This window comes from Podarcis erhardii, assembly GCF_964252035.2.
Source record: "Podarcis erhardii genome assembly, chromosome: 2".
Lineage (NCBI taxonomy): Eukaryota > Metazoa > Chordata > Lepidosauria > Squamata > Lacertidae > Podarcis > Podarcis erhardii.
Genome location: NC_138498.1, coordinates 35254111 through 35273340, shown reverse-complemented (window position 1 = coordinate 35273340; position 19230 = coordinate 35254111). Strand labels below are relative to the sequence as shown.

Sequence of the window (19230 nt, the reverse complement as noted above, 5' to 3'; positions counted from 1 at the left end):
TGATGCCTGTTTAGATACTGTGTTTACGAAATAATCTCTGGGAATAAGACCTTCTTCATTTCGCAGATCAGAATTGCTGACACTCCATTTTAGTTCCTTTTTATACTTTCCCATATGCAGTCTCCCCACCCACATCATTTACTGTATCTGGGGACATGTCTATCTAACGAGCTCTGGGAAAATATGACATTGGCATATAGAAAACTGACATAACTAGGAGGTAACAAATCCTGCTTCTGTTCAGCAGGGACCTAAACTAACTACTACATCACAAATTTTTAAACACAAAGTTGTTGTTTTTCACAATGCACAAGCACTGAAAATGGGAGAGGATGTACATTAGAGCAGAGATAGGGGAATTTGTCCTCATGCCGCTATCACCACTGGCCATGCTGGTTGGGGTTGAGGATTAGGCGAAAGGACTACGATACCACTCGGCATAACTACTGAACAAATTAAATCCTTTGCATTTTATCTTTTTGTCTCCATTTAGAGAAGGGATTGGTACTTTCAAATTGCTGTCCTTGATGGATATTTGCCTCTAAAGCAGCAACCACTGCATAAACAAAATTGTAAACCAACTTTATAAGTAGCATAAATACTTCACCAAATTACAGATTAATAGGGATGCAAGTACAGATTAATAGGGATGCAAGTGACACTTATAAAACAGGCAAACATTTGCAGTTAAAATGCATGAAATATGTGGCTGCCTAAGGTCCAAAATTCATTTGACAATAAATTGATGGGTCACCGTACTGGGTAATTTTGGATTTGTTGATTGCCATACTAAAAAGATTAGGGACTCAGCTATATTTGTCACAATAATACGTTTCGAATGTGTTATAATACCAGATAGCACCAGAGAGCAAAAATTAGTTTATATGGATTTTTACGTAGGCTTTTTTTTCTTTTTCTTTCGTTGTAACAATTTAATTTCTGACCTACAGCAATTTTAACTTGTGTCTGGATCCACCCTAGAAATCTTTCACATGAACTTGCCTATTAAGGTCTTTGGAAGCCCTTCTCTAGGTGCTCCTGCCTTCTGAGGTTAGGTGGGTGGCTAAAAAAGATGCCGCAATCTCAGTGGTGGCACCTGAGTTGTGGAACTTCTGAGGCATGGGACACACCACAGCTTACTTTTAAAGCACTCTTTCTGTGTGACACAAGGGTGGCCACAATAGAGAATGGATGATGCACCAGCTCATGGATGGATAACCTGTGGCCCTTCTAAAGCTGTTGGGACCTCAGCTGCTCTCATCTCTGCTCACTGGCTGTGCTGGCTGGAGCTAAACATACAGATGACCACAGGAGTCCTATTTCTGTATAAGGCTGTGTGTGTAGACACTGGCGGAGGAACGGGATGGAGTGGGGGAACGCACCGTCCCCAGCACCATCGGTGAGGGGGGTACCATCGTGGGCGCCCCCCGGACATGCGCAATGCACCCCCACTGTACTGGGCGCCATGCCCCCGCAGACGGCGTGCCATGTCCCCAGGACACACATCACGCCCCTGCGGACGACGTGCCATGCCCCTGGGACACACACACCACGCCCCCCCAGTGGCGTGCCAGCCAAGCCCCCGCATACTCTCCACCCCAGGTGCTGGAGCATGCCATTTCACCACTGTCTGTAGAGCAGCAGTTCCCAACTATGCTCTGGGGAGCACTTGGTGAGAGGCAGTGTGGTGTAGTGGTTAAGAGCAGTAGACTCGTAATCTGGAGAACTGGGTTCACTTCCCCGCTCCTCCACATGCAGCTGCTGGGTGACCTTGGGCTAGTCACACTTCTCTGAAGTCTCTCAGCCTCACTCACCTCACAGAGTGTTTGTTGTGGGGGAGAAAGGGAAAGGAGAATGTTAGCCGCTTTGAGACTCCTTCGGGTAGTGATAAAGCGGGATATGAAATCCAAACTCTTCTTCTTGGTGCTCCACAAAGCATCTCCCAAGTGCTCCACGGAGAGATTGGAAATAAAAATAATTAAATACGTGCCTTTGGCATAAGGGCGACGATTGTGCTCCATGATGAATTTCTCTCCTGAAAAGTGCTCCATGACTCAAAATGTTTGGGAACTGCTAGCATATAATTCTTCATATAAAGCGGTAAGAATATAGAGCTCCACAAGAGAACAGGTAGTACCCTTTGGCATAGTATAACTGCCAAACAATCACTTATTATGTCATAACATTGGTGAGCAGGATGGATTTTGTTTCATCACACATTTTGAGTGATTGAACCCCCATTTTGTGGAAGCAATCACTTTTTAATGATGTCATTTTGGTCCACACAAAAGAGTACATGTAAAATGATACAGATGAGATTTAGGAGTTGGTCTTGTGAAAGCCTGCCTTAATCTTACATAAATGTACAGTCTGTTTTAAGCTTTTTCTTTATCGTTAGTTCAAATGCTACTGCCTCTTTAAGGAGGTGGCAAGTTCAAGAGCAGGCTTTTTCGGGTTGCGGGGTTGAGAAAGAGTTATGGGAGTATTGGGTCATGTTTTAGGCCTCTGTTAAAGCACAGTAATAGTTCTGTAAGAAACTAGAAGTTGATTTTTCATATTTTGCTTGACAGGAGTGTAACAGTTCTCCCCAAGTACAGGCTTGGAGTTAGGGATAGGCAACCTGAGATGTCAGGTTCAGCAGGTGCCTATGTACCGTAAGCTACCCACTCATAGAATCATAGGCTCATACGACTTGTAGAGTTAGAAGTCATCTAGTCCAATCCCCTGCAATGCAGGAATTTCAACAAACGGTCCCCCATGCAATTTGAAACCACACCAGACCTTGCTTAGCTTTGTAGATGCGCTAGCAGCAACAAATATTACCACTATTTAACACTCATCACGGCACAAAGTAATGCAGTTTCACATTTATTACGTGCCATTTACGTCATGCCTACAAATTATGCCTCTGAATTTATGGAATGTGTAATGGTTGTAAGGGGTTACTTGTGCGTAAGTTGCCTCCAATTTCGGTTAGAAATTGCCTTGCTGTCAGCCATGCCTTGGCTGACAGCCCACACTCCGTGGCCGGTCAGTCGCTTGCAGAATCCGTCAGTGGGCGTTTCTTGAACCTCTTCCAGCATAAGAGCTGTTTGACGCCAAGTCTCCTCCTACTTTCCCTGCGCGGAACTCATCTGCGCAAGTAAGGGGAAGGCAGAGGCGTGTCAGCGCTCTCTCCACTCGTCTCTGGTGAAGGGTCTTGGAGCCCTGTCTCCAAATCCTCCGTCTCCTTCTCTTCTCTACTGGTGTTACGCTGAATTCCTTCCCCCCTGCTGGTCCCCTCTCCTGCATCGTTTTGGAGCCTTGCCTCCACCTCTCTCTCCGATGTCAGTTCCCTGACAGAATGGTCTACGAATCCTGTATTTGGATGCCATCTTTAGAATTATTTAAAAAGTTGAACAAAAAATGAAATCGGTTTGGGGTGCCCCAGTTTTAAACTATTTAAAAATATGCAATAAACAGATTTGGATCAGGCTGTCAACCACATACTTTATTTATATGAAAGGAGGGGTGTGTTGTGCCCTGAACATAATTTATTTTTTTTTCCTCGAAGGAAACTCCAGCCCGGCGCCCTGTGAATTCTAATAAATATACATGACCAGAATAAATAACTTTGCATCTCCACCCCAAGCACGTATGTTTCCTTTATGTGCCTCTCCTTCCACAGAGGGCTCCTATTCCAACACATCCTTGGCACATTTCAGGTCCGGCTGCCTTTATAACAGGCCGATATACATATCGCCTTTCCTGAGCTTCCTCGCAGCTAAATTCCACCGCCCCGCCCCTTTCTTCCTCTCCCTTTACAGTAAAAAGAAGCCGCTTCAGAGAATGCGGACTACATTTCCCAGAAGACCAAGCGGCTGCCACGCGAGGGCAGCGTGAGGCCGGCTTTCCAACGCCGCCGGGCCTTTGGGCGGAGCGAGCTTGTGCCGCCGCCCGGCCTTGTCACTTGGGCGGTAGTCGCCCTCTTTTGCCGCCGGGAGAAGCGCGTTGAGGAGGAGCTGCGGGCGCGAGCCTACGGGAGGGAGCCGCGACCCAAGGCAGGTGGCCGGGGGTCCTACTGTGGGGCAGGGGAGGTGGGCGGCGCTAAAAGAATTAAGACACCGCCAATTGGTTCCCGCCACTCAAACTCCACCCTTCAGGCCGTGTCCTCTGGATGGCCCTTCAGCGGCGCTGCCTAGGAACTCTGCACATGCTCAGGCGGCGCTTCCTCCTGCGCGATGTGATCTCTGCGCCGCCTTCCCACAGTTAAAGCCACGCCCGAGGCGGCTTACAACAAGGAAAAGCACACAATTGTAGCAGAAGTAGTAGCGCACGATAAATGAAACGTCAAAAAGTACAAAGCCAAATTAAAACAACAGCGCCGCCCCTCGAATTTTGAGGGGGTTTTTTTGTGTGGTGGTGGCCGTAGGGTCGCTTCAGGAATTGCAGATTTTCGGAGAGGCTGTCTTAAGAGAACCAGTGTGGTGCAGTGGTTAAGAGTGTTGGATTTTTCGACTGAAAAATTAAATCACCGATACTGTTAATGTACCAATTGTAGCATGCCCAAAGCTCTGTGTATGAGATACAGGCATGGGATAGGCACCTGAGAAAAGCTAACTACAACTTTGAAACAGTCTGATTTGACTAGTATTGGAGCCATTGACTCTGTTACTAACCCATTTTATAAAGCAATGTATGGTTAGAAATGGAATATTTCTGTCCCCACTTCACGGTTTTTGAGGGATGTGTATGAAAATACCTTAAGATCCTAAGGCCAGTTAGAGGAGACAAATCTGGAATAGGTTCTCTCAGTGTAAGGCAGCTTTGCATCTTCAAGAAAAGTTTCCTATAAATGCACTGCCCTGCTGTCTGTTTGCTAGACTGGTCTGGATTGATCGTTTGTTTTTGCAGTGTAAATAATTATCTTCACATTCATTTTACAGTGTTGGAAAAATAAAATCCTATATTGGAACCAGAGTTTTCAATAGAAAAACATTAAGAAAGATGCATTGGGGTTATGACGGTCAATATTTTATTGTAGTAGCATTTTTGTATTTTCTCATCTGAAAAGCAGTATACATACATACATACATATATATATATATATTTAAATCACCAGTGTCCGCTAGCGTGAATGGATATTGAAGCTGCCTGTGGACCCTAGAGGGATGGTTGGCTATGACCCAGATTCCGAGTGTGCGTCTCTTACAACTGTGGACATAGCAACAGCAGGATCTGCATCTGGGTTTGTCACTCGGGCAATGATCAGCCCCTTTGACGTCCTAAAGATTCGTTTTCAGGTACAGTTCACATAACAGTTACTGTGTTGCTACAGTGAACAAACAAAAAGTTTGCCATCAAACTTAAGCCATCAACTATGCCCATTGTCTTCTCGATCAGTAAGCTGTATAATTAAGAAGCTACAGTCATACCTTGGGTTAAATGTGCTTCAGGTTGAGCGTTTTCAGGTTACGCTCCGTGTTACTTTCGGGTTTCGTCGTTTGCGCATGCGCAGACACTCAAAATGACGTCATGCGCATGCACGGAAGCGGCGAATCACGACCCGCGCACAGGCAGACGCGGGTTGCGTTTGCTTCAGGATGCGAACAGGGTGCCGGAACAGATCCCATTCACATTCAGAGGTACCACTGTATTCCTTTATGAGTCAGCTTTCATGCAATTTTGCTCACACACTGTGAGGGACCAAGTCCCTCAGCCTTTCTAGCCAAAGATCTAGCTAATGCATTTATCTGTGCTGGCTGAAACCAGCTGTGGTATAGCCCTTTCTAGGCTGTCTCATAAGAAGTGTTCTTAAATTGGACAGCCAGTTAAGTAAACTCATTCTCCAAGTCTCAATCCTTTATGTAGCTAAAAGAGCATAATCAGTGCACAAGACAGAGGTATGAACAGATTTGAGAGGGACCCCAACATTTGCATGAATACAAACATCTTTAAAAACCCCTAAAGAGGGCATGACAAGAAAAGCAGACAGTGAAGACAGAGCGCAATCATTGTGGCCACAGAACACTAGCTGGGACATTGAATAACAGCATAGTGCAACCTTTTGTTATAGGCCCCACTTGTTTAACAGGCTTGTTTTACATGCAATTAGCATGCAAACACCTCAGAAGATGAAGTTAATTATCATGCCATTTGATTTTCGTAAGCCCTCTCTGCTTTAGAGATGTTGTGTGAAAACTGGTAATATACTCTTGACACTTAGAATTATGAGAGCAGTACATGGCCTGGAAAGAGTTGAGAGAAGCACCCTAATTATTTAAACCAGGGATATGGAACCTGTGGTCCTCTAACTCTCAGCATACCTGACCATTTGCTAAGCTGCCTGGGGTGATGTTCAACAACATGTGGAAGGCCACAGGTTTCATATCCCAATTTTAAACCATGAAGCAATTTACAGTGTATACAGTAAAACTGAAAGCCAACTATGCCTGTTTTCTTTCAGCTTCAGATCGAGACATTTTCTGCCAGAAACCCCCAGGCTAAGTATCATGGCATCTGGCAGGCTGTTTGCAAGATTTTCCAGGAAGAAGGGCTACCAGCTTTCTGGAAGGGCCATGTCCCTGCTCAGCTCCTCTCAGTTACCTATGGAGCTGTCCAGGTAAGAATTAGGAAATGTTTGGGATTAACTCTCTACCCTGAGTGTTTCATCTTTTCCAGTGACTTACTCAGCAAATCTGTTTTGTTATAGCTGCCTTTCCTTTGTTTGCCCTCAAGTACCAGTTTCACTTTTCTAAGGGCCCGTAATAGTAGTAACAACAACAACAACAACAACAACATTATAATTTATAAACTGCTCATCTGGGCATAACAAAGACCTCACTCTTTTGTCATCTGGACTCTTCCTGTGCTTTCTGACCATGTGCAAAGTAATTATAATGCTATTGTGTGGAAGGAAGAATAAGGATCAGTTAATCCAAAACCCTTACACTCTCAGGGAGGCATCCATTCCAACTCCTTGCAGTTCCCTCCCCCCAAAGCCTCTCTTGCAGTTTGTGAAACCCTCTGTCTCATTTTTCTCTTTGCAACTGCCAGTCTAATAAGTCCTCACTCCCTTCTTCTGTGTGGAGAGGTACAGAAGCCCCAGGCCTTTTATGAATGTTCCCTGACAACCAGGAGAGGCTTTTCAGGAGGTAACAGTGAGGAGGAGGGATGGTGAAATATATTTTGCATGAACATTGCATTGGAAACGACCCTTTCCATCCAGTGACTGCAAGGTGGTTTGGCATCCTGACTCTGCTGTTGCTATGATCTTTCCATCCTTCTCCCTGATGACTGTAGTATAAATAGAGGACAAATAGATGGGTTTCAGTAACGTTTTGTTAGCATGCAGATCGACTTGCTGTAGGACACTAGTGTTCCTCAGTACTATACAATAGTAAAGGTGTGCAAACAGTGGTCAGCTAGATGATTTAGCATCTGGACTGAATGGTCTTATAGTTCCTTCCCACCTTTAGGTGATAATGTATATTACGCTGAGCTTCTTTCATCCCTCCCCACCATCTCCCCAGGAAAACATGTGTGGTGCAACCTGAGCCCTCGCATATTTGCTCAGAATTAAATCCTTTTGTGTTCAATAATCTTATTCCAAAGTAAATGTGTGAATAAGCTTACACCCAATCTTTCACCCTGAGCTTTCACAGACAGAAAGATAAGGGAGAAGACAGTTTAGAGAGAAACCAAAAATGGGCAAAGCCAGAAAGGTGAAAGTTTGTCTCCCTGCTCACCGCTTACAATTCCATGCTTTACACAACTGCTGTATCCCCACTATATTAGAGAGAGAGAGAAACCCAAGTGTTTGCCTAGACGATGCTGCCAAATAAAATAATAAAGACTGAACATGTTCAGAGTTTCATGTTGTAAGCTCATTTAATTCATAATGGCACCATCATAACTACAGGCTTAGAACGTGCTTTGCTTGTTTGGTCCTGATACTGAAAACCCCTGCAGGATGCAGAGTGCAGTTTGGACCACCTTCCAACTCTGCCCCACCCCTGCTGAGGTCAGTTGTACAACTTCACTGAAAATTGCCAGAGTAGAGTTAATGGAGAATTCAGGGACACCGTAGGTGGTGGCCTTGGGAATTGAGAAAAGACAGACAACACAATTGCAGGGATACCATCCAGGAAACCTAACGTCCAGCCATAGCAGTTGAGTTGAAACCTGATGGCAATGATACACAAGACATGATGGTCCAGTACTAGTAACTTCCCATTCAGCTGCTCATGCTGCTACTGCCACCTCCTCACAAGGGGTGCGGCTGAAGTGGTATGAGACAGAATGCCTCTTCTTACTTACTTGTATTAAAAATAGATAATTTCTTTTACAAATGTTACTGTGATGTGTGTGGCTGGGCTGCAGTGGAAATTTTAGGTGATAGGTTTCATTCTCCTCGCTGTGGGTGGCAACCATATTTCTTACTTAAACTGATGGTGTTCATCTCTTGTTTTTCTTTCTATGCAAGTTTGTAAGCTTTGAGTTTCTGACAAAGTTGGTGCACCAGGGCACATCTTACGATGCCAGAGGCTTCACAGTGCACTTTTTCTGTGGCGGGCTGTCTGCTTGTGCTGCCACCGTGGCAGTTCAGCCCCTGGACACACTGCGTACCCGCTTGGCTGCCCAAGGTGAGCCAAAGGTAAGAGATGGGTGAGAAGCTTTCCCCCTGCCAAGTCTGCTGTGTGCATCCTTTCCCAGTTGGTTCTGCTCCCACCAATTTAGGTGATGGTCATTTGGTGATCTTGGAAGCACATGACGGTTTCTTTATTTAATTACAGGATTGAGAATGAGCAGCCACAGGCCATAGGCCCTTGGGCTCCCTTCCACTCCTTTCCCCATGCACAAGAGGAGATCGGAAGCTTCTGCATTTGCTATTTTGTTTGAATGTAGCAAACTATGGTTTGCACAAACCATTAGGAAGTGGTACCTTGGTTTACAACCATAATCTGTTCCGGAGGTCTGTTTGTAAACCAAAACAGGTTGTAACACAAGGTGTACTTTCGCCAGTGGGGCCTCCCAAAAAAATTTGTCCATAATCCAAAAAAAAGGGTTGTAATCCAAAAAAAAGGTTGCAAACCGGGACACACACTTCTGGGTTTGACATGTTTGTAATCCAAAACGTATGCAAACCAAGACGTATGCAAACCAAGGTACCACTGTATAGCCAATTTACCAAGTGGTAAAGATTTTCTACCACACAGTTCCTTTAGTCATAGATATTAATGAAAACATGATGTGAATTATTTTTTTCTGCCCCACATGCTTGTATATAGTAAAGGTTGGGGGCTTTATCAAATGGTAAGATTTCCCCACATCTACCAATTGTGGAGTTAGTAATTGATGCTTCCCCTCTCCCAACACAAATCTAAATTTTGGGCCCAGGGATCTTCCCTTCTGTCTCCAGAAAAATGATGGTTTTGAATTCAGAACAATCGGTATTTTGCAGAAATATGCTCAATTAGCATGACACGCCTTCATGCAGCGTATAGTTAATAGAACTTGCTCCCACAGGAGGCTGTGTTGGCCACCAATTAGGCTGGCTTTGAAAGAATACCAGTTGCCAGAAACTGGAGAGGAGGAGGAGTGTCATTGCGCTTGGACTCTCCCTGTGGGCTTCCCACAGGTATGTGGTTGACGATGGTGAAAACAGGATTTTTTATCTAGATGAGCCATAGGCCTGATTGGGTAGGCTCGTCTTATGATAAATAATTCTGTCTTACCCTATATAGAGTTTAGGTCTTAGAGGAGCAAGGTTTACTATTCCGCTTGCAAGATCACAGCAAGTGGGTAACGTGGGAAAATTTGACGGGACATTTTTAAGGTGGAATTTGATTGGTGTGAAAAGTATGTGCAGAAGCTCCACTCCATAAACTCTGGAGCTTTTTGGGAGCATTACTGAAGCCTGACTTACACACTGATGCATATAGAGCAATAAATATCATAGGCCTCTGTTAATGAGCCACACAAGGAAACATACTCACCCATGAACTGTTTTAGATTTACAGGAACTTCCGCCATGCTGTAGCATGTGTGTACCAGCAAGAAGGGCTGTTGAGTTTTTATAAGGGGCTCACCCCTACTCTCATTGCCATTGTCCCCTATGCTGGCTTCCAGTTTTCCTTCTATAGTCTCCTGAAGAAACTGTATGACTGGATCGTTCCAAGTGAAGAAATGAAAACAGGTTAGTCCTGGGGGTTGGAAAAGTGTTGGGGGGAATTGTCTGTGCTCCTGTGTAACATCCCCACCCACCCCAGTTTTTTATTTTAAATAACTTTTTATTAGGCTTTATAAACAAAGATCATATAAATAATTCATGATACAGATAAATAGACCAAGTCTTCTACTGTCATTTGCATATCAGAAAAATAGCACGCTAAATTTGCAGTAATATCTACAACATCTGGTTCCTTGTTAGTGGTCAGTGCTTTTGGTTCATGAATCCCACCCACTTCAGTTGATGCAGTCTGTCACTAAGTTGTACATAGTTGTGCTTGGAAAGTTGCTCCAAGGGCTCCAGCTATGGGTTTTTCTTGTAAATCACTGCATGATAAAAGTGCTTTATGGATAACTAATCATAATAACACTGAAAGCCTTTAACTAATTCCTGTCTTAAGCTACCAAGCAGTTCTGAAACACATCCCTCAACTCCAGACTTCTCTTTTTCAGGTAATATTAAAAACTTTGTCTGCGGCAGCTGTGCTGGCGTCCTCAGCAAAACCCTCACTTATCCTTTTGACCTGTTCAAGAAAAGACTGCAGGTAGCTGGCTTTGAGCAAGCCCGGGCAGCATTTGGGCAGGTGAGAGACGTTTCAGATTGCAGGGATCTTTCTGCCTCCCTTTTTGTGTGTGTACCTAACGTAGCCCACAATTTATGTAAACCAGGCGGATAAATTGAAAGTAAAATCTGAAACAACCTAGTCTTAAACTATAAAGGATAACTTTATAACAGCATTGTGTGACGTAAGGGCAGTGTGGCACTAAAATTAAGAATCCCACTGCTTATTTGGAGCTGTGTGATGGAGGAACAAAATGGATTCATTGGAGATACTACTGGAAAACTGGTCTTATCCTCACTGACCAGAGAACTATGTGACCAATTACACAATCAGTATATTTGTTACTTTTAAAATACTAATGTGCACACATTGAATTGATCCTGGAAACAAAGTGGCAACCAGTGCAGCTGTTTTAAAACAGGAGTTGTATGTGATCTAAAGGGAATTTGAGCTAAGTGCTGTATTTTGGTCCAATTGTAGTTCCTTGGCCGTTTTCAAGGGCAGCCTTGAATCTTTTCAGGATTCAGCCTTGAATCTTTTCAGGATTCAGCCTCAAATTTTTTGGCCCACATCCAGCCCATCTTCCTTCAAGCACAGGCTTAGCAGCTCACCAAGCCTCTCTTGATTCAGATGGAGCAGAGAGATGGAGCTGCGTGTCATTTTCATATCATGGATAACTTTACTCCAGATCTCTTTGCAACAGCTTCTAGAAACTTCACATATATATATTCCGTTCACAATCAGCTTCTGGTTTGACATCCTAATCCCTTAGCTGATGGTTTCTGCAAACCACTGTTTCCAATAATAGTACAAAACGGGAAGTTGAGTTCTGCTACAAACTGCACAAGGTTTCTTAACGGGCTGGATTTGTGCTATCCCTCACTCCATTCTCTTTCCCCCCAGGTGCGGACGTACAGTGGCTTAGTGGACTGTGCCCAACAAATTGCACGGGATGAAGGAGCCAGAGGATTCTTCAAGGGCCTCTCACCAAGCTTGCTGAAGGCTGCGTTTGCAACGGGCTTCACCTTTTTCTGGTATGAGATCTTCTGCAGTTTCCTGCGCACCGTGAAGTACCCCAATGGCCCCAAAAAGCAGGAAGGCTGATATAAGAGCTCCTGTCTGCGGAGACTGAAACATTAATCTGTCGGCCACACTGTCATATGTGGGGAGCGGGGTGTAGGGTGTGGAATGTGGGGGGTGTTTGCAGAGTGGCAACGTTTGTCTCTGCCAAAGCCCAGAAAGCACCTTACTACTATGTTTGGCCCAAATGAAAGGAGATTGCCTTCTGCAGCTTCTACCAAGGACATTGTGGGCCTGTCTTTTCTCTCTGGAGCACTTCCTGTCATGCCTCCCATGAGCACTTCTTGTCTTGCCTTCTATGGAACAGGCATTAACACTGGGAGGAAGTTTACAGATATTGCTATTGAGGCCCTCCCATCTTAGCTCAGTTCAATGGGGAATGTTCTTTACCCACCGGCAAATCTCTCTCTGCTTTTCCCCCATCTTCTCATGACTGGGGCTGCTCTAACTGCTTTGAATCAAACCCTGACTTGACCTGCTCACAACCCCCTTAACTCTCCCGGGACACAGTTGCCAGCCCGGCTTTTCCAGCATTGACATTTTGTGGTGTTTACCTTAAACCGGAGCTATAGTAAGCCTTGCTTACAGGCATTTGCTTGATGGCGCAGCTGCCTGTTAGACAGCGGGCTGCACTGGTGGTTCAGAATAGGCAGCAGAACTGCCGGGGGGCGGGGTGCTGCTCCATTAGGACCAATGAGACTCTGCCCCCACGCACTTCAGCTTACCCTCAGTGGCACTGCCTGTTAGCTTCCTCCTCTTTGTAGGGAGGATAATAGGGAATTAACTAGAACTAGCTGGCTCTTCCTCTCATTGGTTCTGGCTCCACCTGCTGGTCTGTCAGTCCCAACTGGAAGCTGCTGCAGCTTATCATCAGTCCTTATTTATCCTTGCCTCTTGTGAGTGGTCTTAGAGGGTATTATGGTGTTTTATCAAGGACGGAGCAAATTCTATAATAAATAAAAAAGCAGTGGGGTCCAAACAAAGGGAGGCCTGCAGAAGAGTGGGTAACCATCTGCTCCCTTCCTGTCTTCTGTGCCAGTTCTATTGATGCTTGTGTGTCCCATATAAGCACATTTTTTTTATCACCTGCCCAAAATTGCTAATGTGGCCAGTATAGTTTTGCAATAGGCCCACAAAAAGGTGCCAACATTTCCCTTTTTTATAGTCTTGACTTCTGCACTCCTACCTTAATGCACATGTACTGAACGGAAAACTGGGGGAAGTTGCTTTCTGAACATAGCCCAAGTCTTTTAGTTTTTAATACTAATGAAGAAAATACCTCGTTATACTGATACTTAATCAATATTTTGATAACTGCTCCAAAATAAGTTTAGCCCCTGGCAGATCATCTCAGGCACAGGTTTCCAGCACAAGTGAAATAGCTACTTATCTGCAATAAACTGACTCCAGTATAATATTTAGCAACAAAGAGCTAAACTAGACTGTACCATTTGTCCAACTGAATTTGCTCAGTCTTCTAAATGAAGAAACCTGCAAGGAAAACCAGTCTGCAAACATGTCTGTGCAATGCTATACATGCAGACTTGGAAGTAGGTCCCTCTAAGTTAAATTAGACTTAAATGTGTTTAGGATTGCAGCCTTCAAATATGTCCAGAGTATTGGGGTGCTGAAGATTGGACCTATGTTCTTAAAGGAAAGACTCCATTTGCTCATCCATCTGTAGTTTTATTGGTCTGCTGGCAGTTCATTAAATATAGAGTAGCATTTTGACATATAGAGTAGTTTTAAAGATCTGTTCCAATAAACTGGGTGCACTCGTGCCAATTCATTTTGCTTGCTGGAGAAGAAGGCAGTTTTCCTAAATTCAGTGTGGTAATAAGCTTTTAAAAAATAGGCACCTTTCTGTAACAAGACACTGTATCAGATGGCTAACCTGTACGTCACAACTCTCATCACCCTTAATTATCAGCTCTGCTGGCTGGTAATGAGGAACATGCACTAGAGCATGTCTCAGCAGTTTGGGGAATGGAGAGAGAAATGTCTTTGCAGCCTTACAAACCAAGGAGCTGTCTGGGCTGGGATCCAATGAAAACCACCCAGCTCTTGCATCAGACAGAGTTCCCACCCTAGGCTCTCCTCCCGCAGTATGGGCGCCACTGTGTGGGCCACACCCATTCAGCCACACCACTGACTTGGACAGGACAGTGGGTGGAGATGTGCTCATGTTTCCATCTGTTGCTACACAAGACAGATGTGAGACCTCTCATATTAAGCAGATTCTTATACAATCTTCAGAGCTAAGGGGTCTTATTTCAGACGCCATGGGATCATTTGTGCTGGATCAGTAAAGCCGTAGCTATATCACCCAGGAGCAGAAAAATCAGAAATGTTCATTCCGGTCACTTTCTACTTTTTTGCCTGTTAAAAAAGGATTCTTCCTCATACATGTTTTGGAACAGTCCATGCTCTGTTTTCTGTGTATTGCTGGAAGAGAATTCGACTGTACAAACCCTTGAGTTATGTACACCAAGAATGAAGCTTGTCTGTACTTCCTGAAATGTTTACACTGGGAAGGGGAACAGCTGCCCGCGCACCCTCCTTTCAAAGAACTGTTTAGCAAGGTGATTCAGGATCCTTTATAACATTCACTTTGGGCAGAATGGCATGTTTGTGGGTCCTGAACATACATTGCTAATGTGTGAAGGTGCATTTGCAGAGGAGCATCAGAGGCAGAAGGTAGGAGATGCCTAACTGGAAATCAGGCAGGCAGGAAGAGATATGGCCTCATGAGAATGAATTGGTCGTGGGAAGCTGATGCCACCACCAGCACTTACTCACTGGTTGTCACATGCAATTGCCCCCGCAACCCTGTATGTTGGCTTATCAACATGAATTCAGCAATGTATAGTTTCGCCCTCAGTGTGGCATTGGATGTAAGTGAAGATGCCAGCCAAAATTGCAGTTGTTTTTGCCTTTAGAAGGTGGTATTTCTTGTAATGTTAAGGGGAAGTTGTGTGTTCAGGTGCACAGGCTCCTGAATATGGCAATAGTATGCACACCCCCACTTTCTGTGCTCAGATTGTGCCTGTCACTCTGCATTAGAGGTTTTCACAACTGATCACAGAGCGCTTTTTCTGTAATATCCAAAGTTACTCTCATTTATAGTTCTGATCTGGCAAAAGCAACCCAGTGTGTATCTCTAGGGTTTATGATTAGGATGGTTCTACCTTGAAGTAATCCTGCTGCTCATTTTCCAAACCTCTTTTGACTATATAGGCTAATTTTAATCTTGTGCCTTATCCCAACCACCATGTCAATATGCACTTTACAAAGCTAAGCCTTGAAGTCCAGTGGTTTACTGAACGTCATAGGTAGCATTAGGAGCTCAGCACTCCCTCCCCCTCAAATGGGGGGGGGGTAGTTGAAAGTGGTGACATGAGCACCTGTACTGTTGAGAACTCTACTGAAGTATCTAATGCATTCAAGGCCCTATACTGATTTCTAGTAGAGGATATGATATTGAGCTGCAAGTCTAGGATTGTACATCTCAAGATGCTTGCAGAAAGCACTTTGTTTGTGTATACAGATGCACAGAAAACAAATGTTTCAGGATCAGTTATTGAGGATTTTTAGAGAGTTTTTTTTCAACTCATGTTGTTGCATCAAGGCTTAATTTATTACAGCATTTGTATTCTTCATATATAAGCATATATATTTTTCAATGTTGAGTGCTAAGGATTTGCATAAGCCTCAGATTTTCACCCTGTGTGAAACGTGTGCTGCTCTTGGAAGAAAGATAATAAATATATTTGACATAAATCTGTCCAGCTACTTTTTGTGTGTGACACCTATCAATCATGTCTTGTCTTAAAAAATCTGGCGGAGAAGCACCTTGCAAGCATTTTTTCCCCTTCTTCTGCACATAAGCAGCGACCTGGGAAGAACTGGGCTACAGGTGTTCTGGAGGTGAAACCAGACATATACACAGAAGGGTCTCTTGCAAGCAGCATAATCAATATGTGTTGCACTTTGGGAATCTCTTGCTAAATACAGGGGGTGGGATTCAACTAACTAGCCCCACTATTGGAAGCCTGTGCAAGGACTTGCACTAGTGCTGCAGGGCTCCCCCCCCCCACACTGCTCACACCCCTGAAATTGGCTCTGGCCTGTGGCTGAGACCCTAGAACAGCATGAGGGGTGAAGAGGACGGGGTGGGGTGGGGTGGTTCATTCTGATTGGCAAGCTGAAAAGCTTGTGCTGACAGATTGATTGCCAAAGCACTGCACCAAATTCCTCCCAAAATGTGTATGATATGAAGTATTTTGGCAGTTCAGAATTAGGATGTAGATTGGACACTGACCAGAAAAAAAAACAAAACAGCCTGGCCTGCTTCTGGTCTTTTAATAGCAGCTTGATGCAGAAATCAGCAGATGAAACTCTTCACAGCATTGAGACAAATGTTCTCACTGACTAAGCTCTGCACATCAGGCTGCTGTTAAAAGCACACACAGAAGCAGGGAATGGTTGGAAAGTTGGCACCTCCAGACGGAGATGAAAACAATAGCACTAGCTGGCTGTTAATTAGCTAGATTCCAGCGGAAATGGAACATAGCCTGTATATCATGTGCCAATATTTGATTCACTTCAAAGTTCACAGCTGAATTCACAAGAGGGTGCTGTTGTCACACAAGAAGGAGCAGCACTATGCTCATTTTGTCTTGCAAAGCTGTGGTATCTTAATTAGATCAGCATAAGCTGGGTCAGTCCAAGAGGCATGAAGGACTATTAAAACAACAGATGGCTGACCTAATTGGTGCAGACAATACTACTGGGTGATTTATCCCACGCATCAAAAAGTAGGCCTAAGTACTGTCCAGGAAGGCAGGATTAATGCTGTTTTCATGTCAAGTGTTTTGCTCCTGGGAAGGGTGTCAATGGAATTAAGCTGGAAGTGTTCTAAACAGAGTGCTGTCTATTAGAGGTAAGGTGACTAATGCATTGGATGGATGTGGCTAAGGGATGGAGGACCCTGCCATCTTTGGCAATGTATACCACAGGGAATCAAAGTAAGTACCTGCTGCTGAAGTTAAGGTTGGGGTAAAATGCTGCTGTTTCACAAAGGTAAGTGTGAGCATACCATCTTTCAACTGTTTTATCCATTTTGAGCAGGGATGGGGAATACTCCCAATGTTCTTGGGTTCTAACTCCTATAATCCCAGCCAGCATGACCGATAATTGGGGGGTTGTTAGTCTAACGGTAGGGGAGGACCGAGCACCAACAGATTCTCCATCCCCGATTTTGAGCATAAGAAACTTCCTTGTGTTGGGTCACAGTATTAGTCTATGTGGCCTAGGAGTGGCAGGGGTCATTTCCAAACCCTAGCTGTAACCTGATGCACATGCTGTTCCACTGTGCTACTGCTGTATCCATCCTACCCTTCTCCAGTATTTCATCTTCAAAAGCAAAATCATTGTCTCTGGATATAGGAATTTTGATGTCCAGTTGCTCCCTAGAGTTACCAGTGCCCTAGTCTTGTGTATGCTTTACCGCTTACTCTTGTGTGCTCCCGCCATAGGTGTTTGAAACCGAGTACACGTTACGTACACACAATCCGTAGGTATTCTGTAGTTTCCTGAGAAATACTCCTGTTTCCTGCACTTTCCCTCAAAGCAGCTTCTGTCATATTTGAAAATGGAAGGCATGGTTAAGCTGAGGTGTGTACCTTTGGGACAGCAGTTGCACATGCACAGGTGACAGCTTTGTTGAATAGGAGTTTGGGCTCAGGGAAACAATCAGACCAGGACCTGGGAGACCATAGTTCAAATCTCCATTCATCCATAAAGTTCACTGGGTAACCGTGGGCCAGTCACTGCCTCTCAGCCTAAACTACCTCACAGGATTGTTGTGGGGATTAAATGAAGGAGGGGGAGAGAACCTTGGAGAAAAGGTGTGATATAAATTCAATAAATGAATAAATAATGCTCACTGGTAGCTTGACATACGTACATTAGCTCAGCTGTGATTCCTGCATTGCAGTGGAGTGGATCAGATGACTCTTCAGGTCCCCTCCAACTCTACAATTCGATGATTAACTATGTGATTAGCGGAATATGCCCACTAACACCACATTTTTGGTATTGATCTGTCAATATTGCTTTGCGCCCTGAATGAAGAGGGAATAGGACTGCACTTGCCGGTCCTGTACCCCATGCTAATTGTATTTTAATATTCTGTTGGAAGCCACCCAGAGTGGATGGGGAAACCCAGCCAGATGGGCGGGGTATAAATAATAAATAAATAAATAAATAAATAAATAAATAAATAAATAAATAAATATTATTATTATTATTATTATTATTATTATTATTATTATTATTCCCAGTGGTCATGCCTCTTTAGCAGCTGCACAAGCATATGAACGGGCCTTGTGCCTGCACTGCTGTAGATACACATCCATAGTGGGTCTTCTGAGCAATCCTATAACCCAGAGATTTTTCAACCTTTTTGAGTCCACGGCTCCCTTGACCAACTACGTTCTTTCTGCGTCACCCCTGTGGGGCTCAGGAGCCCAGTTATGGCCCTTCCTTGCCTGCAGAGCCAGCAGCCCCTCACCCCTTTTCAACCACCCTCCCTTGTGGAGTGTTCCCTCAGCCTCCTCTCCCCTCTCCTTGGGAGTCTTCAGGGCAGCCGCCCCTGGTCTCTGAGCTACCCCACCCTACCACAATGAGAGGTTCCTCCTTATGCCGCCCCAGAGGGGTCTGGGAAGAGGATGCCCAATGAAGTCTGGCCAAAGGTGAACGTGAGGCCACCATCTTGCCCACCTTGGAAGTCAACGGGCACTGTTGGGCCTGCATGGCCGAAAGGCTCCCCTTTGGTGCCAGGCACTTGGATCCCAGTCAAGCCTTGCACACAGCAAGAACAAGAAAGGCCTGTCTGCCCAGCCTCCCACTTGTCTGTCCATTCCCAACAGCAAGGGCTGGCAAACTGGCTGGCTGGGCTCCTCGCCCGCTTGCTTGCTTACTCCGAGGCCGCCTCAGCTACTGGCAACCAGCACCCCATGGCCAGCACCAGAGGCACCATTTGCCTGCAGAGCTTGTAGCCAGGGCTTCTGCAACAAACAGCTGTGCAAGCCTTTGGGAGGCAAAAACCTGAGAGGGCATCAGAGGACGGAAGGAAGGAAAGAGGGACAGAGGCCAGTGTTGCCCTGTGGCCCACCCTGACCATCATTCAAGGCACCCCAGGGTGCCATGGCACACGTTGAAAACCACTGCTTTATCCTAATGCTTGACTATTGGGGGATGTGGCCATTAGGCCCACTTGCATTTTGGGGTGTGCCTAGCAGCTGCAACCTCCCCCTTATTAGGATATTTTCTAATATCTAGACAAGATCTGCTTCCTTGCCTTCTGCTCATCCAT

At 44.9% G+C, this 19230-nt stretch overlaps 1 protein-coding gene across 1 annotated transcript; it reads left to right on the top strand.

The window, feature by feature from the left end:
• Nucleotides 1-3846: 3846 nt before the first annotated feature.
• On the top strand, nt 3847-15632 carry SLC25A19 (solute carrier family 25 member 19). The gene is made up of 7 exons (XM_081848594.1): nt 3847-4040; nt 5102-5282; nt 6446-6601; nt 8465-8635; nt 9994-10177; nt 10663-10793; nt 11676-15632. Exons 2-7 carry the CDS (start codon nt 5151-5153, stop codon nt 11874-11876), a joined length of 975 nt encoding a protein of 324 aa, XP_081704720.1. The 5' UTR covers nt 3847-4040; nt 5102-5150; the 3' UTR covers nt 11877-15632.
• Nucleotides 15633-19230: the final 3598 nt, after the last annotated feature.